At 48.8% G+C, this 26,590-nt stretch overlaps 5 protein-coding genes and 1 pseudogene across 5 annotated transcripts; 4 read left to right on the top strand and 2 right to left on the bottom strand.

The window, feature by feature from the left end:
• The first annotated feature begins 1,244 nt into the window (after positions 1–1,244).
• On the top strand, positions 1,245–1,773 carry LOC117853354 (transcription elongation factor 1 homolog). Its single transcript, XM_034735740.2, has one exon. The coding sequence runs from the start codon at positions 1,501–1,503 to the stop codon at positions 1,771–1,773; it is 273 nt and encodes a 90-aa protein (XP_034591631.1). The 5' UTR covers positions 1,245–1,500.
• Positions 1,774–2,463: 690 nt separating this feature from the next.
• LOC117853353 (BTB/POZ and MATH domain-containing protein 1-like) lies at positions 2,464–4,062 on the top strand (annotated as a pseudogene).
• A 173-nt stretch (positions 4,063–4,235) lies between these two features.
• Positions 4,236–6,324, top strand: LOC117852054 (exocyst complex component EXO70E2). Its single transcript, XM_034733984.2, has one exon. The coding sequence runs from the start codon at positions 4,377–4,379 to the stop codon at positions 6,201–6,203; it is 1,827 nt and encodes a 608-aa protein (XP_034589875.1). The 5' UTR covers positions 4,236–4,376; the 3' UTR covers positions 6,204–6,324.
• Positions 6,325–9,255: 2,931 nt separating this feature from the next.
• On the bottom strand, positions 9,256–12,315 carry LOC117852055 (exocyst complex component EXO70A1). Its single transcript, XM_034733985.2, has one exon. The coding sequence runs from the start codon at positions 12,204–12,206 to the stop codon at positions 10,389–10,391; it is 1,818 nt and encodes a 605-aa protein (XP_034589876.1). The 5' UTR covers positions 12,207–12,315; the 3' UTR covers positions 9,256–10,388.
• A 3,673-nt stretch (positions 12,316–15,988) lies between these two features.
• On the top strand, positions 15,989–21,062 carry LOC117852059 (probable beta-1,3-galactosyltransferase 14). Its single transcript, XM_034733991.2, has 7 exons — positions 15,989–16,534; positions 17,498–17,650; positions 17,722–17,804; positions 17,905–18,004; positions 19,139–19,252; positions 20,030–20,172; positions 20,557–21,062. The coding sequence occupies exons 1-7, from the start codon at positions 16,134–16,136 to the stop codon at positions 20,658–20,660; spliced, it is 1,098 nt and encodes a 365-aa protein (XP_034589882.1). The 5' UTR covers positions 15,989–16,133; the 3' UTR covers positions 20,661–21,062.
• A 1,480-nt stretch (positions 21,063–22,542) lies between these two features.
• Positions 22,543–25,141, bottom strand: LOC117852058 (GDSL esterase/lipase At5g45910). The gene is made up of 4 exons (XM_034733989.2): positions 24,805–25,141; positions 24,487–24,696; positions 23,923–24,345; positions 22,543–22,984 (listed from the first exon to the last, which is right to left on the bottom strand). Exons 1-4 carry the CDS (start codon positions 25,055–25,057, stop codon positions 22,770–22,772), a joined length of 1,101 nt encoding a protein of 366 aa, XP_034589880.1. The 5' UTR covers positions 25,058–25,141; the 3' UTR covers positions 22,543–22,769.
• Between the last annotated feature and the right edge of the window lie 1,449 nt (positions 25,142–26,590).

Raw genomic sequence — 26,590 nt, 5'->3', positions numbered from 1 at the left:
TTTATATATGTTTGGAATTTAGATTGACTGTTTACAATTTTTGGGGTGATATGATCGATGTCTTAATGCTGAGTCATGTTTTGAGATTATTTCTGGAGAGAATATACTTTCTAGACTATGTTGCGGGTCCGGTGGATGGGGCGGAGCCTAAGTAGTACGGCATGAAGGGCGCCGCCGTGCGCCTAGACCCGCCAACGCATGAGTCCTTGGACCGCGTTCACCTAATGGAGATGGTCAACACACAGATCGCCGAAGGGTGTCTAATGAGGTCCTACTACCACCCTCACATTGTGCTACACTAGAGCGTAGATCACGTACGCCATCGATGTGGGGGAAGCTATTATAGTACGCCTCAAAATGTCAATAAATCTACCCTAATCGGTTGATCGGGCCTGACATTGTGACATGATGGCGCATACTGTACTTATCACAATTTCATAAAGATGGTAGCGATGAATAGCAGATATGTTTTATAATTAAGGACAGTTTTAGTGTATGTTTTCTTAGGAAGGTGCAAATGTGGATGCATTGTAGGGTGCTAGCTTGGCAAAACAAGCTTCAACCTGCAAACTCGCTTAGCTCAAACTAAGGTGGGACCTATTAAAAAATATAAAAATTGCATTAAAAATTTGGCTAGGTCAGAGACTATTCTTTTTCTAGGAAATAGGAAAAAGGAAAAATCTTCCCCCAACCTGCAAGCATTTACGTCCTGCCAAAGTATTCCATCTCAAATGAATTATTTATTATATTCCTTACATCAAGTGCCTAAGCGAGTCAAAGATGTTTGAAATTTTTAGCCGAACACCTAGGCTCCAATTTATTATACCTTTTCCAGTTGTTTCTCAATCCTCCATGCATCCCGTACCTATATTGAAGGTGACCTACTGTGCTAGCTCAAATGTACGTACATCGAAAGATATACTAGTGATGCGGCAGTGGTAGACTACTGGATAGTAGCTCGTAGCCATCATAACATGAACAACCAAGGAGATGCTATAATATATTATTTTTCTTTTGCGACATCCCTTTCTTTATCTTTTACCTCCTTCAACAGTTGGTGCACATTCATCATGCATCGCCTTAAGAATATAATTTTAACTATGTACCTAGATAGCTTGTCCAGATAAAGCAGTTGGGTTTGTTCCCGTGAGTGCAGATGCGGCTCCGACACGGATCATCAGCACAGGACACGCACACACGCTCAACCAATCTTTGTCCGTCCGTTCTCCGCAAGGACTACAGTATGCTGCAGGACGCCACCAAGCAGGGTCGGAGCAGGCGGTTAGACGACTCAACTCGGACTCGGCGATTGACAACAGATGATGACTGGACCATTGGCCCGTGGACCGTCGTCGCCGTATATAAAGAACTAAGGGCTCCCAAGGCTCCCATCACGTAGCGGGCTATCATCGTCCATCGCCTCGACTTCTCATCCTTCGCAAGCGCACGCGAAGAGAGAGGTCTCTGCTGCTAGGGCATCGATCGTCTGCCGGCGGCGGGATGGGGAAGAGGAAGTCGAGGAAGACGAAGGCGCCGCCGCCGAAGAAGGCGAAGCTGGAGAAGGCCTTCGACTGCCCCTTCTGCAACAGCCGAGCCAGCGTCGAGTGCACCATCAACCTCAAGGACCGGATCGCCACGGCCCGGTGCGAGGTCTGCAAGGACGTCTACTTCACCAGCGCCCACGCGCTCACGGAGCCCATCGACGTCTACAGCGACTGGATCGACGCCTGCGAGCTTGCCAACGAGGGCGTCGTCAGGGGCGACGATTTCTGATCGTAGTATCAGTTAGTTGCAGGCGGTTAAAAACCTGTTGTGACATGCTAGATCGATTCGGCTATCTCAAGCTTGTTTGTCGAGGTTTTAGTTGCATATAGATTCTGTTGCATTGCTTTCTTTGCATCGTGCTGTTCCGCAAAAATTGTACATCCATGGAACAGGGATCGATGGAAGATGCAACTTAATTTTTATAGTGGTTATCTTCTTTGTTTCTTGTTGTTTGTAGAATTGTAGTTAGTGTACATGAGTACATATGGAACCATGAGTTGAAGCTGGTTGTTCGATACTTTGGTCACTCGTCAAATTGGGAACCTCTCGTGTTCTTGGCTTGGCCACATATTTTGTCAGATCGATATCGCGTACATTGTCGTGCATGACTGCATGTCATGGACAGGATTTGGAGATGGAGATGACGTCGTATGCGACTTTTTTTTCCTGAATAAAGGGTCGAAATTTAACGAAACTCGTTTTCTTGCGTTGTGATCGTTTGTCTCGTTGATATCTCTGTTCGAGATCCGAAAGTGCAGAGAGTCAGAGACCCTGATCGATCCACGGCTTGGAACGATCCCCTCGGAATCGTACGTGCGTCGTTGACGGGATCCCAGTCCTTCACTTAACCCTCCCTCCTCCTGCCTAGCTACGTCGCACAAACCCCCCACCCTTGGCGCCGCCGCCGCCGCCGCCGCCATGGCGGCATCCGAAAGGCCACGAGCAAGGACGGCGTCGACGTGCAGCCTAGAGACGGCGCGGGGGACGCACGCGTTCAAGATCTCCGACTACATCTCGCAGAGGGGCCTCGTCGTCCGTGGCGGCGGCGGCAGATTCATCCAGTCCGCCGCCTTCGCCGTCGGCGCGGCCACAACTGGCGCGTCCGCTGCTACCCCGACGGGCCGACGGCGCCTGGCGAGACAGGCACACGGACTACGCCGCGGTCTACCTCGAGCTTGTAAGCAAGAACGCCGAGGCCATGGCAACCTTCGACCTGAGGCTGGTCGATCAGCAGGCCACCGGGCAGTCCGTGGTCCTGTGCCACGTGGCGAAACCAAGGCTGTTCACCACGAAAGCCTACGGTTGGGGTAGCACCTTGGGCACGAGCCGTTTCAAGAAGAAGAGCGTGCTGGAAGCGTCGCCGTACATGCGCGACGACAGCATCGTGATCGAGTGTGACGTCACTGTGGTAACCAACAAGAAACCACGGGTAGAGCTGGACTTTGGTGAGGTGCCCGTGCCGCCCTCGGACCTGTCGGACAATCTTGGAAAGTTGCTTGTGGGGAAGAAAGGGGCGGACGTGACATTGAAGGTCGGAGGCGAGGCTTTTCCTGCCCATAGGATTGTGCTTGCGATGCGGTCGCCGGTCTTCGAGGCGGAGCTCTATGGGCCAATGGAGGAGAAGACCAGCCAGCACATAACCGTCCAAGACATGCAGCCTGATGTTTTCAGAGCGTTGCTTCATTTCATTTACACGGATTCGATGCCAGACATGGAAGGTTTCGACGCGCGATGATAGGGAGGAGATGATTAAGCACTTGCTGGTTGCTGCAGATAGGTATGATGTGAGAAGACTGAAGCAGATTTGCGAAGGTATTCTTTGCAAGAGTCCTGATGTAGAGAACGTGGCTGCTACACTGGCTCTAGCAGACCAGCATCATTGCAACAATCTCTGAAATGCTTGCGTAGAATTTATCGCATATCATCGGGCAAAATAGATAATGTGGTGGCTAGCCAAGAGTATGTGAATCTGAAAAAATTATGTCCAGTGGTCCTGGTAGGTATGCTGGAGAATGTTACCAGGCTACTGCAATAGGTGGCTGAGATACGCTGCCTTGCCTTGCCCTTTAGTTTGTGCTTTGACTTCCACTGACGATGCGCAACTCGCTAGGGTGCTCGGACTCTGGCGAGCGGCTTGTGATGGTGATATGTGAAATGGCTTTGGATCCCAAAAAATGCTTGGGTTTTTCCCTAAATGTTTTGTGTTTCCCTTAATTGGTGCAGGTTTCTTTACTTTTTTCCTTGGCATTGCTCATAAAATTGGAACTGGAATTATTTTTACAGGTGTTTGGAATTGAGATTGACTGTTTAGATTTTTTTGGGATGATACGATGTCAGGATGTTGGATTAGGATGACACGGTGGGTCCGAAAGCGGTGCATGTCTGACTCTGCCTGTACCCTGTAACTAGCGGGGGCAGGCATGCAGGATCGTTCACCCAGCAGAGGCTGCAGAGCAGACCAGAATCGTCACGCTTCTCCTCCCCGACGCCGTCGTCGGGAGCGATCGCTATCGTCGATGCGCTCGCTGCAGACGTCAACGCATGACTGGAGTACGTGTCCCCGGAGTTCCGGTCCGGAACCGGAATAGCATGTACGAAGCTTCGTCGAACCACGAGCTAGACTGCCAGCTTTGAGGTTGTTGAGGATACACATGTGCGAATTACATCTGAACGCAAGATTAGCCTCGTCTGAAATAAATTGTATGATATGAATACATGATTACAATTTACGGAGTACATCATTTCCTCACGCAACCAGAGCAAAGTTGATCACTCGAGAGTCGAGACCTCGAGCTCTAGTCACCGGCTCACCGCAAACAGAATCGCAGGTGATGCAGTACGGCGGCGGCACAACGAGCATGAATTCGCCGGAGCTGGGGAGCATCCAGAAGCTGCGCACCTACCGCGAGTCGATCCGAAGAGCCTCCGTCCCCGGCGGCCTGTGCAGGTCGGCGGCGCGGTTCTTCCCCGCCAGCTGCGACGCTGCGGCCGGAGAAGGGGCCTATTACTGCTGGTCGAGGTCGAGCTCTACCTCTAGCTCGACCTCCTCCAGTCCGGCCTCGGATGCATCGGCCCGTTACTCGACCGTGCCCTTGTCCTTCTCATCCTCCGACGATCTGTGCTTCTCCGGCTGCCTCGATGGAGTCGAGGAGCTCCGAGCCATCGCACTGCAGATGGTCCGTGACGGTTACGTGAAGGACCTCATCCGATCGTTCGGCGCTGCCGGCGGCTCGTCATCGGCGCACTGCGGCGGAGGCCTCGTTCTCGGCCCCGGCCCCGAAGAGCTCCTTCTTGGGAGGTGGTTCTCGGAGCTGAATGTGGAGTGGGTTCTTCTCACCAGGGAAGGGGACAAGGTGCGGCCGTACCTGGACATGGAGGATGGCTGCCCCTTGCTCCTCGATTTGATGGAGAGGTGGATCAAAGCACTCAAGACCATGGTGCAGGTGCTCTGCATCACGCAGATGGAGCTACGCGCCAACAGGCCGGCCGCCATCGGCGTCAGGAAGGCCATCAGGTACTTCATGCTGCTGGCCACCGGGAAAATGGCGGAGCGCGAGCAGGAGGTGGCCCAGTTCGCGCGGTTTGCGGAGGCGAGCATCCTCAGGATGCTTGACTTCGTGGACGCCGTGGTCGACGCCGCTCTAGACGACGACCAGGCGGCGGCGGAGGCGCTGCCGGGGATGTTGCAGGTGTACACCTGCGTCGTGGATGACTCGCCGGCCGTCCTCACCCTGTTCAAAGAATCGTCCTTTACTACCTCCATGTTCGACGCCATGAATGGCATCTTCCTGCGGAAGAGGAGCAAGCTCAGCGACGCCATATGGGGCATGATGGAGGTGGTCAGAGCTTCCTTCTTGACGAACGACTGCTGGAGAGTCTCGCCGGCCTCAGCCGGGGGCGTCCACAAGACCACCAGGCTGGTGATGATCTACGTCATGCTGCTATGGCGAAACGAAGGTGCGCTCAATTTGGTCCTGCAGGACCAACAACACCGCTTCAGAATGTTCTTGTCCGAACATCATGATTACTGCTCAAGCTCGGTTGCCGACCTCATCAAGAAAATGATCTCATCCTCGGAGAAGCAGCTCGAGAAGGCGTCCAATTTCATCTCGGACCCTGGATTGCGGTACATATTCTTGATGAACAATTTCAGCTTCATTTCAGAGAAGTTTTCGTCCTTGCTCCTGCCGCCGTTCGAAGGTTACAAGATAGAGAGGTCCAGAGGTTCCAGAGAAAGACTCCACCCAATGGAGGATGGTGTTAACCAGCCTGATCCGAGTATCAGGGCAGAAATAGAAACGGATTCGAATCTCGATGGGTTTATCAAGATCCAGAGCTTCATGGAAGCTTACCTCGATGCCTCTTGGGAGCCGGTGATGTCTTGCTTGTACCATGACATACCTCGCGGCTTCCTGAAATGCGGCAGGGCGCTAGATAGATTCATATTAGAGTTCCAGAGAACTTGCGCCACGCAAAGGATGTGGAAGGTTCCGAACCCTGAGCTTAGGAAGAGATTGCGCAAAGCCATCATTGAGAAAGTCATTTCAGGTTACAACCAATACTTGACACAGAGGTTGGCGAGAGGGAAGAGCAATAGACCCGCGATGAGCACTCCCCTTGAACTAGAGGAGCTAATAGAAGAGTTGTTCGAAGGATGAATCTTCATATTGGTGACTATATACTTGTACATTTAGAGAGAAAAAAATACATTAGACAGCGTCTCTACTTGCAAAAATTTATGTACATTTAGCGAATCCATTGATTATTACCATTCATCCACTACCTTTGATATACTATATGCCACGTAGAATTCCTACCCGTTGTTCCAAAAAATTTCATTGCCATTGATTAAGCAATGAGCATAGCATGTATGTCCCTTTTAATTTGCTTTGCAATTTGAATCTGGGTCACCACCCATGACCAAAAGGTGCACGCCAACGATGCTGAAAAGAAATTATTTTCTCGATTGATGAGCAGAATCAATACGCTTTTCATCCAATAGTTGGCCGTCGAACTTGCACGGTGCATCTCTCTTACCTCCCGTATACTTCCCGTCCCAAAAAACAAGTCATCCTAGAAATTTTAGAATAACACAAAGGTAAAATAATCTCGATTGTCCCTATTTTTTAGCCATATCCGTCCCAAAAAATAAGTCATCCTAGAAATTTCAGAATAACACAAAGGTAAAATAATCTCGATTGTCCCTATTTTTTAGCCATATTTGATGCTAATTGAGTATAGCGACTTATTTTTATGATAAATTTTGAATCGCAGAATGAATTGTTTTTCAGGATGGAAGGAGTACGTGCAGAAGCGCATCAAACTCCCTCCCTATGTCCTCACTACCGGATCCGTGCCCGCTGACCCCACCGTGATAACCACTGATTTTCCCTCACCCCACGCCAACGCCTTGCCACAGAGTCGATTGGTCGGTCAAGCAACAACCCAAAACCCCGCTCTAAGCCTGAACGCACCGTGATAATCCTCTTGTCGGTAGCAGTTGAGGCTAGAAGCAAGATCATCATGCTTCCATTGCTTTTTAGTCGGTCTTGATGGGCAAAGTGCCTCTTTTAGTTGAAAAAAAGTACCATTACCTGCTTGATCCATCTGATCATATATGATGAGCATAAGCCTTTGCATAGATGGGCCCACAAATGCGAAGCGCTTGACCCTCCTCGAAGTCATCAAGGAGTAGGTCCCTAAACATCGTGGATTTGTTTTTTTTTTGGGGTTCCTGTACATCCATCTACCCTTGATAATATATCTAGACATCGCGCAGCCCATAGGCCCAGCAGCTTACGGCCCAGACGGCAAGCAACAACATGCAGCAAGGGCAAGACAACATGTGGTACTCAAGCGGGTAACATATGCCGAGACAGCGGAACAGCTGGTATGCTGAGAAGATCTGGCACTAGCAAGCGACCTACTCATTCAGAAATTTAGATTGGCGAGTAATTGTGCTAGTATCGTTAAGAATCTTCAAGAGGCTGGCATGAGCAGCTATGGACAAGTCATCCGGGAGATCAATGCAGGGCTGTTGAGGTCGTGCACAAAAGCAGAAGATCCAACAACAATGCACATGCACGAGCTCGATTTAATTTATAGTCAGGTCAGTAAGCATGTGATTTCTAACACCACCGAATAGTGTTTGTAATTCGTACTCCCAAAACTTTGAATAAATAAAAGGTGGAGAGATCTAAAAAAGCAAGCGCAAGATAACAGCAGCACAGCGCAAAAGCACGTCGTTGCGAGCAGGCACGGAGAGAGCAAGGTGCTTCGACATTTTTATATTCCATTTCCTTTTTCTACTCTAATCCTTGTAATAACATATTCAACATTTTCATTGAACCAGTCCAACATTTGAAAAAAATCAACATTTTGTAAAATCTAATTCAATATTTTTCAAAAATATTGAAATAGTATATAACAAATGTTTAAATGGCATATTGAAAACTAGTATATTAAAAAAATAATTCAATATTGTAAATAAAAATGCTGATCCATATACCAAAAATGTTAAAACAGTTGAAAATGTTGAACTGGTATATTAAAAAAAACTAATTCAACATTTTTAAGAAAATGTTGAGCCGTATAGTAAAAATTTCTTAAATAGTATATTCAGCATTTTTTGAAACCAAATTCAACATTTCAAATAAACTAGTTCAGCATTTTTAGAAAATGTTGAAGTAATTTACTCAAAATATTCAGGTACTTCATCTGAAATGTAGAGTTTTAAAAAATAGGAAAATATATTTATATTGGATCTCACAGTAACGTAGAGAGTTTAAACAGATTCGAAAAAGAATCTACGGTTTGAGAGAAAAATACATTTTAAATTTGAAAACCAAAAGCATCGCCCACCTTCGGGGCAAATCCCAGAGGGACACGGTGTCTCCATCCCTCAAGAGTCAAAAGGCGACAGCTCCTTCCTAACTAGTGCGCGCATGCATGTGCCCTGTGATGGGCGAAGGAAAAGGTGGTTTACTTTTCAAAAAAAAAATAAATAGGTTGGTTGAATCCAACTGTCCAAGAAGATAGCACAAATCTCAAATCCTAGAAGATGGGTAAGAAATAATTTCCGGAAGATTGCTGGGAATTGAGTCACTGAGTCCATAATCCTTAAGTTTTAAGGCCTTATGTTAGGTAATCTCGAACTCGGACCTAGATCACATTAACATAGAGTTCGAGAGGCCAAAAGCTAAGGTTTTAAGATCTTTTCAAATACAGAACTATCTCTGTACACAAGTTAATCTTTGATGAATCAAAATGCCCGTTCACAAACCAACTTGCATGAGCCGTCACGGACGCTTTGACGAACTTTTAAAAAACCTCAGTATTTCTCTTCGTATTTTCGTACGCCATTCTGATTTCTTGAGCCGGCTGCCCAATGTACGATCTGGCATATGAGCCATGGCCCTCTTCGTCTTCGACGCTTTCCAATCCCACACGAGGCCGAGGAAAAAAAGAGAGGCGCCGCACCAAATCGGGGCCACTGAAACTGGTAGGCCCGTGTGCAGGAAAGTGGTGAGAGAAACTGGATTATTAACCAATCTACCGAAGATCCTACATGTTTGTGTAAAGTGTTTTGTCAACGACATCGAATGGATTATGTTAATCAAAAGATTTACAAAAATGTACAATAGTTTCGCAAGTAGGGACCTTGTCTAGCTTATGACGTGTCCCTGATTCTTGCTTTTATCTAAATGCACGTGTACATAAAAACAATATTTCATTATGAGAGATTTTACTGTGCTTGAGAATATTAATAGCCGTTCACGGGTCTAGATCTAATGGTTGAAAAGTGGAAGGAACATGTTACGAGAAACTAAATATTGGTATTTTAATTTAGCTAGTCGGCCCATACGTTCTATCGGCCCAAATGCCAGCATTGGTGACTCACGCCGCCGCATTCCTTCGCTGCCGGCGCCGCCGCATCCCCTCACTTCCCCGTCCCCTCCGGCACAGCGCCGTATCCCCTCCCTGCCAGCGCCGCCGCATCCGTCTCTGTGGCACGCTACCCCATCTCCTCCTACCACCGTGCCACCTCGAGTGCAGAGACCTGTCCGTCTCACTCGAACAGGGCATTCTTGCTGCTCGCATCTTCAATTATCACTGGAAATTTTCCAGTGTGTATAAGTGTTTATATCCTTCAGCTGGACAGCGACGCCCATGACCCTGCCGAGCTCGAACGCGTTCAGGTGCTGCTCGCCGTACAGCAGCCACGACACCATCGGCACGCCGAACCTGCGCCTTGTCGACGAACCCCTTGCTTCCGAAGCAGAGGAACACGAGTACACGACCGAGGCTGGCTGCTGCGCGTCGAGCCACTGGACGCACGCGTGCGTCTGCTCGAGCGCCACGAACCAGAGCACGGGGCCGATGGCGTGGACCGCCGGAGCCAGGCGGCCAGGCACGCAGCGGGCCTTCCGCGATCGCGGCGAGGACCTCGAGCTCGACCGAGGAGTTGATGACGATGCCGCTGGCGCCCATGAAGCGGCGCCCGTAGTCCTCGAACCACTCATAGTTGCCGACCTTGTCCCTCGACAGGCACGCCGGCATGTAGGACAGCGGCACCGGCGGTGAGGTCCTCACGGAACGCCGGCAGGCGCAGCATGAGCGCGAGGAACGCGCCTGTGGAGGCGAAGTACACGTACCGGGGCTCGGCGAGGTCGGCCTCGGCGGCCACGTCGAGTAGGGCCGTGCAGAAGAGGTAAGTACTAAGCTACCCCTATTTCAATTGAAACATCCTTTTTTTGAAGACGGGGAGGAACCTCTGGTTCCTTTCAATGCAAGCACCGTAACAAACCTCTTTCATTATACATGGCCGACACGAACACGACCAATCATCCTTCAAACAATTCTTCAAGTAGCTGCTCCAGTTCAAGGGGAGTATTCTTAGGTTGTCTAATGCTCTTCCACTTGGCCGTTTGCTCCGCCAAGTGCTTGCTGTAACCTGGAATGACTTTCTCGATGATGGCTTTGCGCAATCTCTTCCTAAGCTCAGGGTTTGGAACCTTCCAATGCTTTTGCATGGCGTACGTTCTCTGGAATTCTGATTCGAATTTATCCAGTGCCCTGCCGCATCTCAGGAAGCCGTGAGGTATGGCATGGTTCAAGCAAGACATCACTGGCTCCCAAGAGGCATCGAGGTAAGCTTCTATGAAGCTCTGGGTCTTGACAAGGCCATCCAAGTTCGAATCTGTTTCGATTTTGGCTCGAAGATTTGGATCTGGCTGGTTAACATAATCCTCCATTGGGGGAAGTCTTCTCACGGAATCTCTTTTTCTGGGCTTCTCGATCTTGTGGTCTTCCATCAGAGTCCATGGTGGCAAGAGCAAAGATGAAACCTTCTTTGAAATGAAGCTGTAATTGTTCATCAAGTATAAGTAGCGTAATCCTGGGTCAGATATCAAATTGGACGTCCTCTCGAGTTGCTTCTCCAAGCAGGAGATCACATCCTTGATGAGGTTGACCACGGGGCTTGAATCGTGCATGCCGAAACTGAGCGCACCTTGGATCCGCGAAAGGAACATGACGTAGTTCATCATCAGCATGGTGGTCTTGTGGACTCCCCCAGCCTCCTCCAGCGAGGCTGTCCAGATGCAGCGGTCCCTTAAGAAGGAAACTGTAACCTTCTCTATCATGCTCCTTATGGCGTCGCTCAGCTTGTTCCTCTTCCGCAGGAAGACATCATTCATGGCCTCGAACATGGAGGTGGAGGTGGTGCTGGACGCTTCGTCGAACAAGGACAGGACGGTCGGCGAGTCATCCAGGACGCAGGTGTACACCTGCAACATCCCGGGGAGCGTCTCCGGCGAGTGGTCGTCGTTTAGAGCCGCGTCCGCCACGGCGTCAACGAAGTCAAGCATCCTGAGGAGGCTCACCTCGGCAAACCGCGTGAACTGGGCCACCTCTTGCTCGCGCTCCGCCGTTTTCCCGGTGGCCAGCAGCATGAAGTGCCAGATTCCATTCCCGGCGGCTGGCTTCTTTGCGCGGAGGTCCAGTTGCGTGATGCGGAGCACCTGCACCATGGTCTTGAGAGCTTTGATCCACCTCTCCGTCAAATCTTGGATGGAGGCGCATCCATCCTCCAGGTGGAGCTGGAGCTGGAGCTGCGTCCTGTCTCCTTGCCCGGTAGGGAGAACCCACTCCACATCCAGCTCTGAGAACCAGCTGCCCAGGAGAAGGAGCTCTTCGCGGCTGGCGCTGGAGTCGGGGCCGAGGCATCCGTAGTGCGCTGATGACGACGAGCTCGAGCGTCCAGCGCTGAACCCTCGGATGAGGCCCTTCATGCAGCCGTCATGGGCCATCTGCCGCGCGATGGTGCGGAGCTCGTCGTCTCCATCTGGGTCCGCAGCACCCCAGTCGGAGAAGCACAGGTCGCCATCGGACGAGAAGGACAGGGACACGGAAGACCAACCGGCCGATGCATCCCAGGAGGCCGAGCTAGCGCTCGACCAGCAGTAGGCTCCTCCTCCCGCCGAGGTAGCAGTGTCGCCGCCGGTTGGGAGGAAGAACCGCGCCGACGTGGACAGGCCGCTGGAGACGGAGACTCTCCGAATCGAATCGCGGTAGATGCTCCGCGTGGAGTAGTCGGGCTCGAGGCTCCCCGGCGCCCGCGGAGGAAGCACGCTTGCCGTGCCGCCGCTGAACTGCATCATAGGCGATTCTTTGTGCGGTAGCTAGATGACTCGAGTGATGAATCTAGCTTAGACGACGGTGATAATAAATGCTTCCTACTTGATCCCTCCAGTTTTGTGAGATGAGCGAGTGGAATTTTTTGCCTCCAGTTTTCTCATGGACGCTGGTCAACGGCTGGATCGGACGGTTAGACCACTAACCGTGTAGTAGTTAGAGGAAACTGCAAGGAATCAGTGCCGAGGGAAGTGGTGCATTAAGCAAATTTAAAATTTTAACCTATATATGACTTCTACTGGAAAGCATCAAAACATGGATTAGATTGTGTTATCTAAATTTGTATATGTGGTTGCATCCGCAAAGAGTTTTGAAACATAAAGTCAATCATAACAGGATACACTCGAGTTACAAGAATAAAATGTGGAAATGTAAAAGGAGTAGGTTAGAAAGATGTAAACTCAGCACAGCGATTTTATCTCGTGGTATCGGTAGGCAAATGTTACCCATAGCGATCTACGTTGTAGCTCCACTAAGGATATGATCCCGGTCACCAAGTCTCCTACGATTAAGGTCTTGAGCTCGTCACAAAAGCTCTCACCAAGACGGGCTTGCCACGAAGGCAAGGGTTACTACTCACTCTCTTCCAACACCTTGACGTTGTATCCACTATGGAGTTTCTCCACGAAGGAAGAGGTCTCCTCGTCCCCGCGCACGTTCGTCATCGCCGCTCCACACCAACCCGGAAGGTCGAAGACTTGCTGGAGAGCCACTAAGTTCACAAGGTGCCGGCACGCAAGCTTACAATGGCGGTTTACTCTTTGGACCAATCACAAGGTACCAACACTTTGCACTTACTCACTCTAGGTCTATCCTAGCACCGATCACTCTTCTAATCTCGTGCTAAGTCTTGGGTTATCACTTTTACACTTTTAGTGGTATGGATGTGTTCTTGATGAGTCTTAGTCATCAATGGGCTTGTGCACAATCCAGCTACTCATAATAGGTGAGTAGATGGGGTATAAATAGCTCAGACACCCGAGGTGGTCGTTAACCCAACAGCTAGCAAAAATAGTAGCACCGGATGATTCAGTGGTCACTTTGGGTGAGCCTCGGATCGTCCAGTGCATTTTTTCTGAGTTGAATACCGTGATTTGAATACTGTTGTTTGGATGCTGTCACTTGAGTTGAGTACATGATTTGAATATCGTGGCTTGTAGAATAATTCTAGATACCATATATTGGACATTTGAATACCATGATTTGAATCTTGCCATAATTTAGTTTGCATGCCTGAAGTTTTAAAACCTACAAGCACATGACAAACCGTTAGTTCTCGTAACTATGTTGTTATTCAGTTATCAAAATCATAGTTAGTTTCACGAGGTCCTATCCCTTTCTTCGGAAACGTGTCCCTCTACCTGCGTCGATCGTTCGTTCAGAAGAATAATGTGAGCAAACAACCACCATTACCGGTTCACCACCATCCGTATCGAGCGCCACAAGTAAACTCTTCGTCAACACCTCAACGGCCTCAAGCTAGCACGTGGTCGTCGAAGCTTCGGTGCTGGGCCTACCAGGGGATGAGCCACTTCACCAGACGCGTGTGCTGACTGTGGCACCAAGGAGACGGAGTACACGTCCATGTGTGCATCGACATGACATCACTGCGAGCTCGTGTAACGACGGCGTCGTGCAGAAAGATGGCCGAGCGCGACGGTTCTGGTCTCAGGGTGGTCGTGCCCCTGCTCGTTCCCGGCGATTTCGCTTCATGCGCCTTGTTTAGTTCTCAATTTGAAAGTGGTAAAATTGGCATTTTACCATAAATGCGCAACTGTAGCGTTTCGTTTGTATTTGTGAATTATTGTCCAAATATTAACTAATTAGGCTCAAAAGATTCGTCTTGCAAAGTACAACAAAACTGTACAATTAGTTTTTGATTTCGTCTACATTTAGTACTCCATGCATGTACCGCAAGTTTGATGTGATGGGGAATCTTCTTTTTGCATAGTGTTAAAGTTGGGAGTTTGGAGAGAACTAAACATGGTTTCATTACTGCCGCCGCCAGGATTATATGGATTTGGATATTTTATATTGTGCATTACTCACAAGTCCCAACATAGATTTCTAACTCGCCATTCGTCAAAGCTTATGCAGGCATGCCATCACAGCTAGCTCCTATGATCCAGGCACCTGAAAACTTTGCTTACTAAATAAGCGCTCGTCCATTTATAAATGTACAGTGCATTTCTTTTATTCTTCTATATGCCAGTCCTCAATGTTGGACCAAGTACATCCTCTAATTCTCAAAACTTCAAAAGTATAATGCTGTCGCATTATCAATCACAAAATGCACGTCCAAAAGATCATGAAAAAAAAAAATCTGAAATGTTATGATGCAGAGAGGATGCTATCATGATCCCATGAAAAATTTGAACTCAAACAAAAACTATTGCAAAATGGAAAAATAAATCAATAAACAAAAAAATAAATTTGAATCGTATCCGCTCATTGCTGGTCATATATACTGATCTCACCCCCCCCCCCCCCACCTATCACAAGTTTTTGTTTCAGCTCAAATTTCACATTATGCTACATGAGAATGTACTTTACTAATTTATATTGCATTTATACACCTTTATAGGTAAATTAGTACTCCCTCCGTTCCAAATTATAGGTCGTTTTGACTTTTTTAGATACATAGATATTATTATGTATCTAGACATAGAGTATATCTAAGTGCATAACAAAGTCTATGAATCTAATAAAGTCAAAACGACCTATAATTTGGAACGGAGGGAGTAGAAGTGTATGAAACTTGTGCTGACCCTAGGCTGACGAAATCGTGCGACTAAGGGTGCTGCCTGTGCCATGCAGCTTTTCTTGGATTTCCAAGCAAACAAGCCGTATGTGGTTGCAAACACGGTAACACTTTAGCAATTATTTTTTTATACGAATGTCATGATAAATATTTGGAATGTTACTATATATATCCTATGAAACTATTTTTCACAACAAAATAATGTCAATCAAGGTTGACTAGATTTTTTATTCTAAGTCAAACTATTCTAAATTTTTCCAAATTTATGATCCTCAAGGGAATCGAGTCCCTAATAATTTCATCAATTATACTCCTCCAAGTTAAGGTCCCAGTGACACCGAGTTCAAAATGGTGTCAAGGCAAAGAGATCGCAGCTAAGATTTTAGGAAAAATAGGTCTTCAACTATCAAAGAAATATCTTTAGACACAAATTGGCTCAGCTAGCTTGGTCTTTTTATGGTGGAATATGTCCATTCGAATTCGAGTTCTTGACTCAATGGGTGCTAGTGATAAATTTTTCGTGCTGGAATACATCCATTCGAATTCGAGTTCTTGCCTCAGTGGATGCTAACGATGAATTTTAGAATTTGAGATGACTGTGGTGACTTTTTTTTTTGTTAAAATATGCCGGCTTAGTCACTCAATGGTACTCGTACGATTAGGATGTAGGCTAATGTACTTGCGTGTATATGAATATTTGCACATGTACCGTATTTGAAAAAAGTACCCGTTCATAAATCAGCATGCATCAGCCGTCGAGTACGCTTCGACGAACTTACAATACTGCGCCATTTCTTCTCTTCATTCATATTTCGTACGCCATTCTGATTTCTTGAGGCTGCTGCCCAATATACGATCTGGCACATGGGCCATGGCCCTCTTTGTCTTCGGCACTTTCCAATCCCCACGAGACCGCAAAAGAAAAAAAAAAAAGGCGCCGCACCACATCAATCGGGGGCCCTCCGGCACGGCTCAACCAACTGGGCTTCCAAACGGCCGTGGCCACCCAGCGACGCTGCTCCCCCCCTTCTCTCTCCCATTCCCGAGCTCCGATCCGACCCACTCCGGCGCCCGTGCCGGCATCGCGCGCAGGGGAGGACCGGCCGGCAGGCCCGCCCGCCCGCCCTTCGCCATGCCGAGCTCCCCGAAGGTCTTCTTCGCCTCCTCGGCCTCCTCGTCCTCGCGCCGCGCGGGGGCGCTGCGGCGGCTGCTCTCCTCGCCGGCCTTCTCCGCGGCCTGCCTCCTCTTCGGCCTCGCCGGCTTCCTCGCCGCCGCCGTCACCCTCTCCCGCTCCCCCTCCGCCCCGCGCACCCGCTGCCCGGACTCCTCCCGCCCGCTCTCCGTCTCCGTCGCGTGGGACCGGCGCCCCGGGGACAGCTCCGCCGCGGACCTCCCGGCCCACCTCGCCACCGGATCGCGCGGACGGCACAAGGTCATGGCCTTCGTCGGGATCTTCACCGGGTTCAGCTCCATCGGCCGGCGCCGCGCGCTGAGGCGGACGTGGCTCCCCGCGGATCGCCAGGGCCTGCAACGGTTAGTCGCTGGTGTCACGGCTTTTGCTACTTCGTTTCCGCTCCTGCTTGGTCGAGATCTAGCTGTAGTTGTTGAGTGTGAACAGTTGATGCCGTTTACTGCTAGTTTGCTGCTGTTAGCAATGTGGTGAGATTGGTTTGCAAACTTGAAATTGCTTATAAGAGTTGATTTGGTTGTCCCCACTTACCTAGATGTAACTGTGATCCACTCAGATATTCAGCTGCTGCCAATTAGCTCTCAGATCATCAAAAAGGAAAAGGCTGATGATCTTCATATATCAGAACACCTGATAAATTATTTGTCAATCTAGAGATTACTATATGGCAGTAGAATGGTCTATTTGCTCTTTAACTGCCTTCCTGAAATATCTTCTTCTTGGTGTTTCACGTGCTAGTTCATCTCCATTGTTTTCTGACGGAATCCAATGGTATTGCAAAGTATGCATTGTTTTTGTGGTACATTCAAATAGCGGCTACACAGGTGTTAGGCACCACTCTCCCACCTTGCGCTTAATTGCTACTAACTCACCTAGACTGTTTCTTGGTGATGATCAGGAACTAGGCTCTGCCTCCGCTCTCCTGGTGCTTAGTGCTTTTTGGGAATTTGGACTGTGCTGTTCTTCTACATGAATTGGTTCACCCTTTTTAGTTGTACTTTTTCTCACTGCCAATGGCAGTTCATTAGTTTGAATCTTGGGACATAGTTATGTCTGGTCTTTCCAACGCAAGTTGTGGAAAATATAATGATTTCACTAACAAATGCTGCCTAGCACGATAAATCAGCCCCACACTAGCTTTAAGATATATGATCAATGAGGATTTTTTTTCTAATTTCACTTTGCTGTCAAGTTTCCCGACCATTGTTGGCAATTATTACTTTCCATGTTTTTTAATTATTGTTTTTCCCTTTGGTGAAAATGCTTTCTATCCCTTACAATGTGGGTTTTTGTTCTCTGCATTGCAGATTGGAGGAAGCTACTGGTCTGGCATTCCGGTTCGTGATTGGGAAAAGCAACTCAAAGAACAAGATGGCTATTCTTAACAGAGAAGTTGAAGAATATGATGATTTTGTGCTTTTAGATCTTGAGGAGGAGTATAGCAGGCTCCCATACAAAACGTAAGGAAATAGAGCAATTTACACATGATTATTCTGTCTATTCAGGATGCTGATTTTTTCTTATGTTTTAGGTTAGCTTTCTTTAAGGCTGCCTATGCATTGTATGATTCTGATTTCTATGTTAAAGCTGATGATGACATTTACTTGCGACCAGGTGAATAACAATATCCCAATATCTCCTTCTAGTGACTGTCTAATAGGCATCCTTCCTTTTGAAATGCTGATGCTTACACCGGTTATTTCTCTTTGTGCAGATAGACTTTCCTTACTTCTAGCTAAAGAGAGGTCACATCCACAAACATATATCGGATGCATGAAGAAGGGGCCTGTTTTTACTGATCCTAAGTTGAAATGGTTAGTTTTACCATTTAATGTTATTTGGTATAATGCACTCCTCTTTTCAGAGTGTTTTTTATTGGAAAATTGAAATGGTTGTCTACTTGAGATTGAGAAAAAGAAATGCCTATGGTATCATGCTAATTGTATGAAGTAGCCATGAACTGATAATTGATCTGAATGTGTAAATATTCATTTCTTTCTACTACCTAAGGGATATCAGAAGTAGTTTTGCTTACACTCATTACTTCATCGACATGTGAAAATGTTCATGTCATTTTTTTTGTTCATTTATCTACCTTTACTTCAAGAAGTTTTATAATTCAAGAGAGTGGATTTTTCCATCTAAAATAGTGTGTTAGAGTGTTATCATATGTCAGTATGCACGGCAAGATTAAAACTAATATTTTCCATCCGCTTAGGCTCAGAACGAAACTGTCCTAATTAAAATAGTCTTAACCAATAGGGCTACATGGGCCAGATGGGTGAACGGTCAAATATGCTCTGAGTGAAGCTAGACAAAATGGCCAAACATTGCTGCAACCAACATATGTGTTGCAGTAAACCTAAACTTAGTGTTATTTAGGATTGTTTACTTGCAACTTGCAACTTGCTGTGGGCATGTCTCTGAACTTCTGTAGTTACATTCTTGGACTGAAACTTTTAATTTAATTCATTATGTTTCTGGATATGCAATTTTGCAGCTTGAAGTTACACGTTTCTCTCCACTACTAACTGTTGTGGTCTCTGTCTCTAGAGTTAAGAAGCCAGGAGTTCTTTTACTTGTCTGGGAGTTGTACTCAGCCTGGGAGTCGATTGATCTGAGAGTTTAGTTAATTATGAAAGAAGATTTGGGCTAAGGAGTTAATTAGGAGTGCTTTATCAAATTAGAAAAGTAGAGTCCTAGGGGTTTAAGTGTCCTAATTAAACTGGGAGGGGCCAATGCGCTTGCAAATCCTTTATGTATTTGGTTGTGCCTGAGTGCACAACAGTTGCATTGTATTTGCACATAAAGCCCCCTTGGATGGTATTAGTTTAGATGAATTGCTTGGTTTATCTGCGGGATCATGCTGATAAGTGATAACTTATATATCCAGGGAATAAGACAATAACTAATTATATTGGTTGGCTTTGTTCCTTTGAGAGATGCAGGTATGAGCCCCAATCCTTCTTACTCGGATCTGAATACTTCCTTCATGCATATGGGCCAATTTATGCTTTGTCAGCTGACGTGGTGGCTAGCTTGGTTGCCTTGAGAAACAACAGGTGAGTTGTAGTCAACGTTCTTCCCATCTTATCATGAAACACAAACTAAAGGACCTTCTGTTCCAAGTACTTTCTACTTACACATGTTCTTAATTGCACTCAGCAAATATGGTGGTTTGTCTTTTTGTATTACCACCAAATTAATCTTTGTAGCACATGCACTAGCAGACTAGCTTCTGGGAAACTGTAGTTGCTGGTATAACTGGGATACCTGTACTCAGTAGTCAGTACTCACGATTGCCAAAAAAAATAAACTTTTTACATGGCAGATATCTTAGCATCTTCAACTGTTTCATGTCTGCTTGGAATTGAGAAACAAATCTTTTTGTGGAGACATTCCTCTTGCAAGACTGAATTTTGAGATGTAGTGATCCCCTGATGCTGAAAGAGTGTGGCACGACATTCTGTTATTTCAATTTATGCGGCTAATTTTTGACTGAAATTTGGACCTGCTAACAATTGGTATGGCATGGGGACGTGCTACTTTCATCTATAAAACAATGCTGTAGCATTAAGTTAGACTTTCTGTATCCTATTTTTGGTCGAGTGAACGAGCAAGAACAGATTGCTAATACTATATTGAAGTCAAAACCTGGAGCCTGGAGTAGAACTTCTACAGAAATAGCAAGTAAACTGACATTTTTTAGCTTAAGAACACATCAGAACATGTTGTTAGGCTCAGTTTCTCACATAGTAGCATTATTGCATCACTGTTGAACCTCTGATTGAGTCATTTTTATCTGCTGCTTACTAGATTCTTGCATATGTTCTGTCCAGTTTCCGTATGTTTAGCAATGAGGATGTTACAATTGGATCCTGGATGCTTGCTATGAACGTCAACCATGAGAACACGCATGCACTTTGTGAACCAGACTGCACAGAGTCCTCAATTGCTGTTTGGGATATTCCAAAATGCTCAGGTGATTTTCTTTCATATTTCTATATTGCTATTGGTGTAATTAGCAAAAATATGGTTTTCCACTACATTTACATATTTTCTTGTCCCCTTGCAAGTATTTGGCTAACATGTATATTTAACGCTGTACAATATCTTTTATCAACTGTACATATGAAGACCAAAAATAGTGAGCATTAGTAAACTAGCCTGTAAATAGGTTCCACAGGTACTAATGTGTAGTTCATAATAGTGATAAATAAATTTGAGGGATGCTTTCGTAATACTAGAAACTTATAGATGCTGGTCTTCATACCCCTTTCTTGTTAACCTTCATCAGTTCAAAATGTGTATAGTTTATCATTACAGACCAAGCTGGGCCTCACTAACATCCAAATCTGTGACCCAGGGCTATGCCACCCAGAGGTAAAAATGCTAGAGCTTCATAAAAGAAAAGAATGCGTGGGTGGTCCAACGGTGGCAGCTGAGGTGTCTGAGTCTGAGGACCGATGATTTCTTCATCGGAAACACGAACTGCGGATCTGATAGTTGACCTCTGCCCCTAACTCAATAGCTGTGCTTGGAGTATTCATTGGGTTCATCAGGTACAATCATTGCGGGAGCACTGTTCAAGGAGCCTATACTGGTGGCGTCATAACCTAGCACTGTAGCAAAGGCATTCTCATTCAGCATTTTTGTCATAGCAGCCTTCATTGCTTTTCTTTTTTGACAATGGAACCGTGATGGTCGTTTGGAGCGTTCATCCTGTCTCGTAGCAGAGGGGAATTTTGTTGTATAGAAATTAGAGGGAGGAGAATGCATTGGCGGCTGATAGACCACACACCTGATGCTGTGATACTGAAAATTAGCGGTTTACGCTTGATATTTGCTGATGATGTGAGTTTGTTTTGCCAACGCTGTTTACTCTACTTCCTTTGATCCCTAATTGGTGAGAACAGTTTAATTCGTGCAGTATTGCTCTATCAAGGCATTCTCATTCTAATTTCAGCGGTTAGGTGATTAGGTTGGGATATTTGCTGAATTAAATCGCTCGTTATTGGGAGTGATAATGTGGAGCGTTCATCTCCAGCTGCCACTTGAGATTGGGATAAACATTAAATACGATGCCAAACCGATTGGTCGCCCCTAGCTGTTGCTGATCAGAAGTCCAACAGTCCATAATAATTCAGGCCACTTGCATCAGCAACTTGTACGAATTTGCTCAGATTGCATTCAATTTGATTTTTGGATGCCGCGTCTCAGATTCATCAGCCAAAATGACTTGAATGTTGAATCGCTGTCCGGGTACTGGAAGTCTGGAGTATTGACTAGTGACCATGACAGCAGTAGCATATCCATTTATCCACGGACGAAAATGAAACAACTGCTCCTCTATGTTGTTTTATTCTTTTGTCCTGCGAGGAATTTGTCGGGATGGTCAAAACCTAAACACCCTCGAGCCCCATCCACAGCATAAGGAATCTTTTGACATAAGTATAAAGAGGCACCTCTAATAGTAAATCTATGGAGGCACCTCTAATAGTAAATCTCGTATCCTTGCATCATCTTTGCTCCTGGAAGGACTCGAGGGTAGTGATTGACAATAATAATGGCTGACTTTCACTGGGTTAACCCTCGAGTGTTCGGAGTCGGTTCCGAACACCGAGCTTTTATCTTTTAAATCTTTACTCAGGGATGATGCTCGGAGAAGAACTATGCGATGTTAGAACCTCTCGGCAAGACTCAACAAAGCAAGCGTCTCGAGGTTGGGCGTTCATCTCAGGTCGCGGATGAAGCCTCGAGGCTGGACGATCAGCTTAAAATGAAGATGAAGTCTCGAGGTTAGAGGGCGGAAGACGTGAGAAATGTAACCACGTGAAAAAGTTCAATTTGTACACGTGTTTCTTAATGATTAAGTTCAATTTGTACACGTGTTTCTTAATGATTTTATGTACAGCATATCCTAGAGATATAGTGGTCGAGAGAGGACATTTTCGAAATGTAAAGTAGGTCAAAAAATCATTATAAAAAAGGTAAAGGTAGTCGTAGCCGGGAGGACGCTTTTTTAATCGGTGTTGAACTCGTTGGACACCAACAGAATTTCAGTTCCCTTTTGGTGCCATTCTGAACTGGTCGTTGGAGTGTTCTGCAGAGACGATTCGTGTCAGTCGTCAGGGGCCCCACTCACGGTGTCTGACGAGCGAGTGACATGATAGTCTGCGTCTGAGACAGGGTTACCGCCAGGGTTGTGATTGCCTGCCGCCGGGGAAGCTTTTTCTTCCCAAAAGCCCCGACCACATGCCCCCGGCTCAGGCAAAAGGGCAAAGCCAAGCTGCCCCCGGCAGATCGGAGCAAAAGCGAAGATCCTTTGCACAAAAGCCATGAAGGCATGGCATGAACGAAAACCTGTACCATTTTGATTGATTTTGTAACTGATGAAAACCGGTGATAAGTTACAGCAAGGACGAACGGTGACATTATTCCACATGCTACAGTTGCCGAGACCCTTTTTTTCTCCGGCAACTAAACACATATAATGATTAAAAAATAAATATTTAATCGATTGGTTGATTCCTCTTGCTCGCTTCGCTGCCCTCGAGGGAGGGGGAGGCTTTTGCTTCGCTAGTGGAGGATGGCCGGGCTGCAGTGGGCCCCGCTGAGCCAGCCGTCGGTGATCTGCTTGTAGGCGGCCTCGGTGAGGTGGATGCCGTCCCAGCTGAGGTGCGCCGCCGGGTTGGAGCACGCCGACGCGCCCGACATCCCGCACCGCGCGCTGTTCTGGTAGTTGTACTTGCCGCCGCCGGAGCCGCAGCACGTCTGGAACGCCGTGCTGAACCCTGCAGTAACACAGTCACAGAGGCAAACGCCGACGACGAGTGAGATCAAGCACGACGTGCAGGAGCAGTGCAGGCCGGCGTTCAATTCAGCTGGCATGTGTTGGTTGGGGGAAGGAACATGGGCATGCCCGGGGTTCCGGCTCGTCGCGGGAACATGCTCTGTACATGGGGCAGGGACAGGCACGTTCGGGCACTTGGGGAGTCGCACGGACTTGTCATGCGACACCGTACTACCGGCGCGCCCGCCATCATCCATCATCATCATCCCATAATTGGGGGGCTCTCCGTCCTGAGATCGGGCGCCTAAACAACTGCGCGTCAGGCTCAGGCACCCGTCACGAGCGCGATCCGGCGCCGTTTTTCTATTCGCCGCCGCACCCGCACGAGACGCCCACGTTTCGTCCCGCAGCGCACGAGCAGCAGCAGCAGCCAGCAACGGGCATGTCGCCTCGTCGGCCGTCGCTGCAGGCCTCTGAAGCCATGTCGTGCACATGGCGTGGGCGCGCTGCTGCTGCGGCCTGCGGCCTGCCTGCGCTCCCGCTGCCCGTGCACGCGTTTTCGACACGGGATTCCCCTGCCCGGACGGATGCCACACGCGTAGGTGACTCGCCAGGACGGCGCATTCAAGCGGCTGGGGGCGCGCGGGGGCCACCGGATGAGCCAAGCGCGCCGCTCGAAGCCCGCCGGAAGCCGCCAAGCCGGGGCACTCGTCACGGATGCTCGAGGTGCGTGACAACTCGCAGGCAGGCCTGGACCCTGACCCTGTCGCCGTGCGTCTCTCTCCACTGTGCTAGCGCTCCCGTCAGCAACCAATCCCCTCCCCCATCGGACCACATGCTCCTGCTCGTCGGCGCCGCGGCCGGGAACGACACGAGCGCGACGGCTCAACCTCGACGGCTACGGCTGAGAACTGAGAAAGAACAGGAAGAGGAACGTACCGTAGCTGCCGGGGTTCTTGACCATGTCGTAGACGCCGCTGTAGAAGTCGGCGTACATGATGCGGGCGTTGGGGTACTTGGACTGGAGGCTGGCGATCTGGGTCTTGAGCTGGTTGTTATGGTTGGTGGATAGGTCGTTGAACTTCTTCAGGCAGCCGAGGCCGTCGTAGTCGCCGGCGTTGGAGGTGCCGTAGATGGTGAGGTAGATGGGGAAGCACCCGATGGGGAGCACGCCCGGGACGACGATGTCGGTCGCACCCATCGCGATCAGCTTCTCGATGCCGTTGGCGATGGTGCTCACGATCTGGGGAGTGTACGTGCTCGCCTGGTCCGTGTTGTAGTTGCCGAACAGCATCGCGTTGTAGTCGTTGCCACCGAACTCGCCGAACACGAACAGGGAGTTGCCCAGGTAGCTCTTGCAGTCTGCAAAAGTTTTACAGGAGACAGGAGAGGTGTCAGGGACTCAGGGCCCAGTCGTGTCACTCGAGTGAGGAGCAGCAAGCAGGGAGCAAGGAGTGACAGGGTTTCAGAAATTGAAGCTGGGCGTTGATGGCCAGTACTCACTCTGCCCGCAGACGGAGGACGTGATCTGCTGGAACCACTGGAGCTGGAAGCTGATGGGCCCGTTGTTCCAGATCTTGTCGGAGAGCCCCAGCGAGCGGAAGAAGGGAGCGTCCATGGCCGTCGCGCCGGTGATGGCCATGTTGGCGCCCTTCTTGAAGTCGGCCGTCGTCGACTTGGACGGCGGCAGGAACGGCAGCCCGAACTTGCTGCCTGCAGAGGAAGAAGCCACCACCGTCAGTCAGCATCCATCCACAATGGATGTCAGATAGTCAAAGAGAGAGAGAACGAGAGCGGTGGCCGGAGAGCTCGAGCACGTACTGAGGAAGTCGACGATGACGCGGCCGTCGCAGCAGCGGCAGGTGGGCGTGCCGAAGTAGGTCTCGCCGTAGGGCGGCTGCGTGAAGGTGATCTGCGACGGCTTCCCGTTGGTGCAGAGGTTCCCCGTGTCCGTGATGGAGTCGCCGAAGCTGAAGATGGCATTGTACTTCTGCGCCGCCGCCGCCGCCGCCCACGACGCGCACACCACCGCCACCAGCGCCGCCGCACCCGCCATACGGTGACCACTCCTCATCTCAGCCTATCACGCAATGCACGGAGAGCGGCGGCCGGAGCAGAGCAGAGAGAGGTTGCAGGGGCAGAGCACTTGAACGAAACGGCTGGCCGGGGGCATCTTTTTATAGCCCCGGCCTCGTGAGCCCTGCGCGTCGCCTTCCTTTCGCCTCGGCTCGCCAAAACTTTTGCCTCCCGCGCCGTCTGCCTGGCGCGCACACAGGTGTACCGCACGCCCCCTCCACCGTCACGCGCCGGCGGTATTCGGCGACCGCTGTTCCGTCCGGATCCGGGTCCCACACGTCGCCACCAGATCGGCATCGGACGGTCCGGATCGCGCTCCAACGGGCGAATCCTGTCCATCCGGACCGTCCGCGCGCCATCAACCTAACCACATGCCGTTTGCTTAAACGGGCTCGCGCCCGTTCCGTTCCGGCGGTTACTTAGCCCGGACGAACACGCCCGCTCTCTCCGGCAAGGAGGTGCCGGGATGAGCTCATTTCGCGCGACGCGGTCGCCACCTTTTCTCCCCGGCTTTGGCCATCCATCGGCGACTTCCATGTGAGCTTTAACTTCCTCTCGGGTGGGCAATGGCTCAATGATGGGTTGATGGTTGATGGGAGGAGAGGGCCAATCAGCGGCGAGTCTCACCGGAATGATTGCGAGAGGGGGGCGTTTTCCAGCCAGCTAATCGGCGATTAGCCAGCCGGGTGGCCGGGGTGAGTCCCGTGAGGAGGAGGGTTTGCTCGCTGCTGCCCTTTTCTGAAAACTCGGTCGAGGCCCTTTGGAGTTGGTGGGTTACTTTCAGTTTCAGACTTTCTGGGCTGGGGAAAGGCTTCAGGGTAGCAGACGTGAGTGACCGGCACTCGTCTTTCTCGACTCCTGAGTCCTGAAGTTCTTTGCATCTGAGGGGAGGCGCCTGCTACGGCTATGGCTATGCTTGGCGTCGCATGCAGCATGTCGTGGCATGGAACATATGAGAAAAGCTTGCGTGTGGTTGTTCATGTTATCGACTTGTGGTAGACAGGTAGAGAGATGTTTGCGATCGAGGATGACCTGACCTCGCTATCCCTTCGGCGATTCTCCCGGTTCCAGGAAACCGACCGAGCACGAGGTGTCTGTTCAGTTCTGAAAACGGAGAGGGTAGTTTCCTGGCTCTGGAGACCGGTGGCAGACGCCAATAGTAGCCTACAAAAGTTCTTTGCTTCTACGTACCTGTTTTTCTTTCGTCGGTGAACAGAGAGGCCAAACTCGTGCTCAGTTTCTTTCAAATTAAAAGAAAAAAGAAACTTGCAAAGGTACAGATGCTCGAACAATTGGAGTACATCGTTCCAAGGGGGAAATGCCAGATGTGTCGAGGAAGTGCTGTAGGGTACAGCTACAGCGCCGTGATGTTGCACTCCACCAGTTGGCTTGCTGCAGCATTTAATTCCCGATCAAATGTTCTCTCTAGGTACGCTGCTGAACTGCTGCTGATCAGTGTTGTTTTTTTATGCTTCGCACTATTCATTTTTGTCAGTTAGGTGGAGCGTACAGGGCTCGATTTAAACTCGCG

This window comes from Setaria viridis, chromosome 4 (assembly GCF_005286985.2).
Source record: "Setaria viridis chromosome 4, Setaria_viridis_v4.0, whole genome shotgun sequence".
NCBI lineage: Eukaryota > Viridiplantae > Streptophyta > Magnoliopsida > Poales > Poaceae > Setaria > Setaria viridis.
Note: the sequence above shows the minus strand (reverse complement) of the source record. Positions and strands in the feature narration are given on the sequence as shown.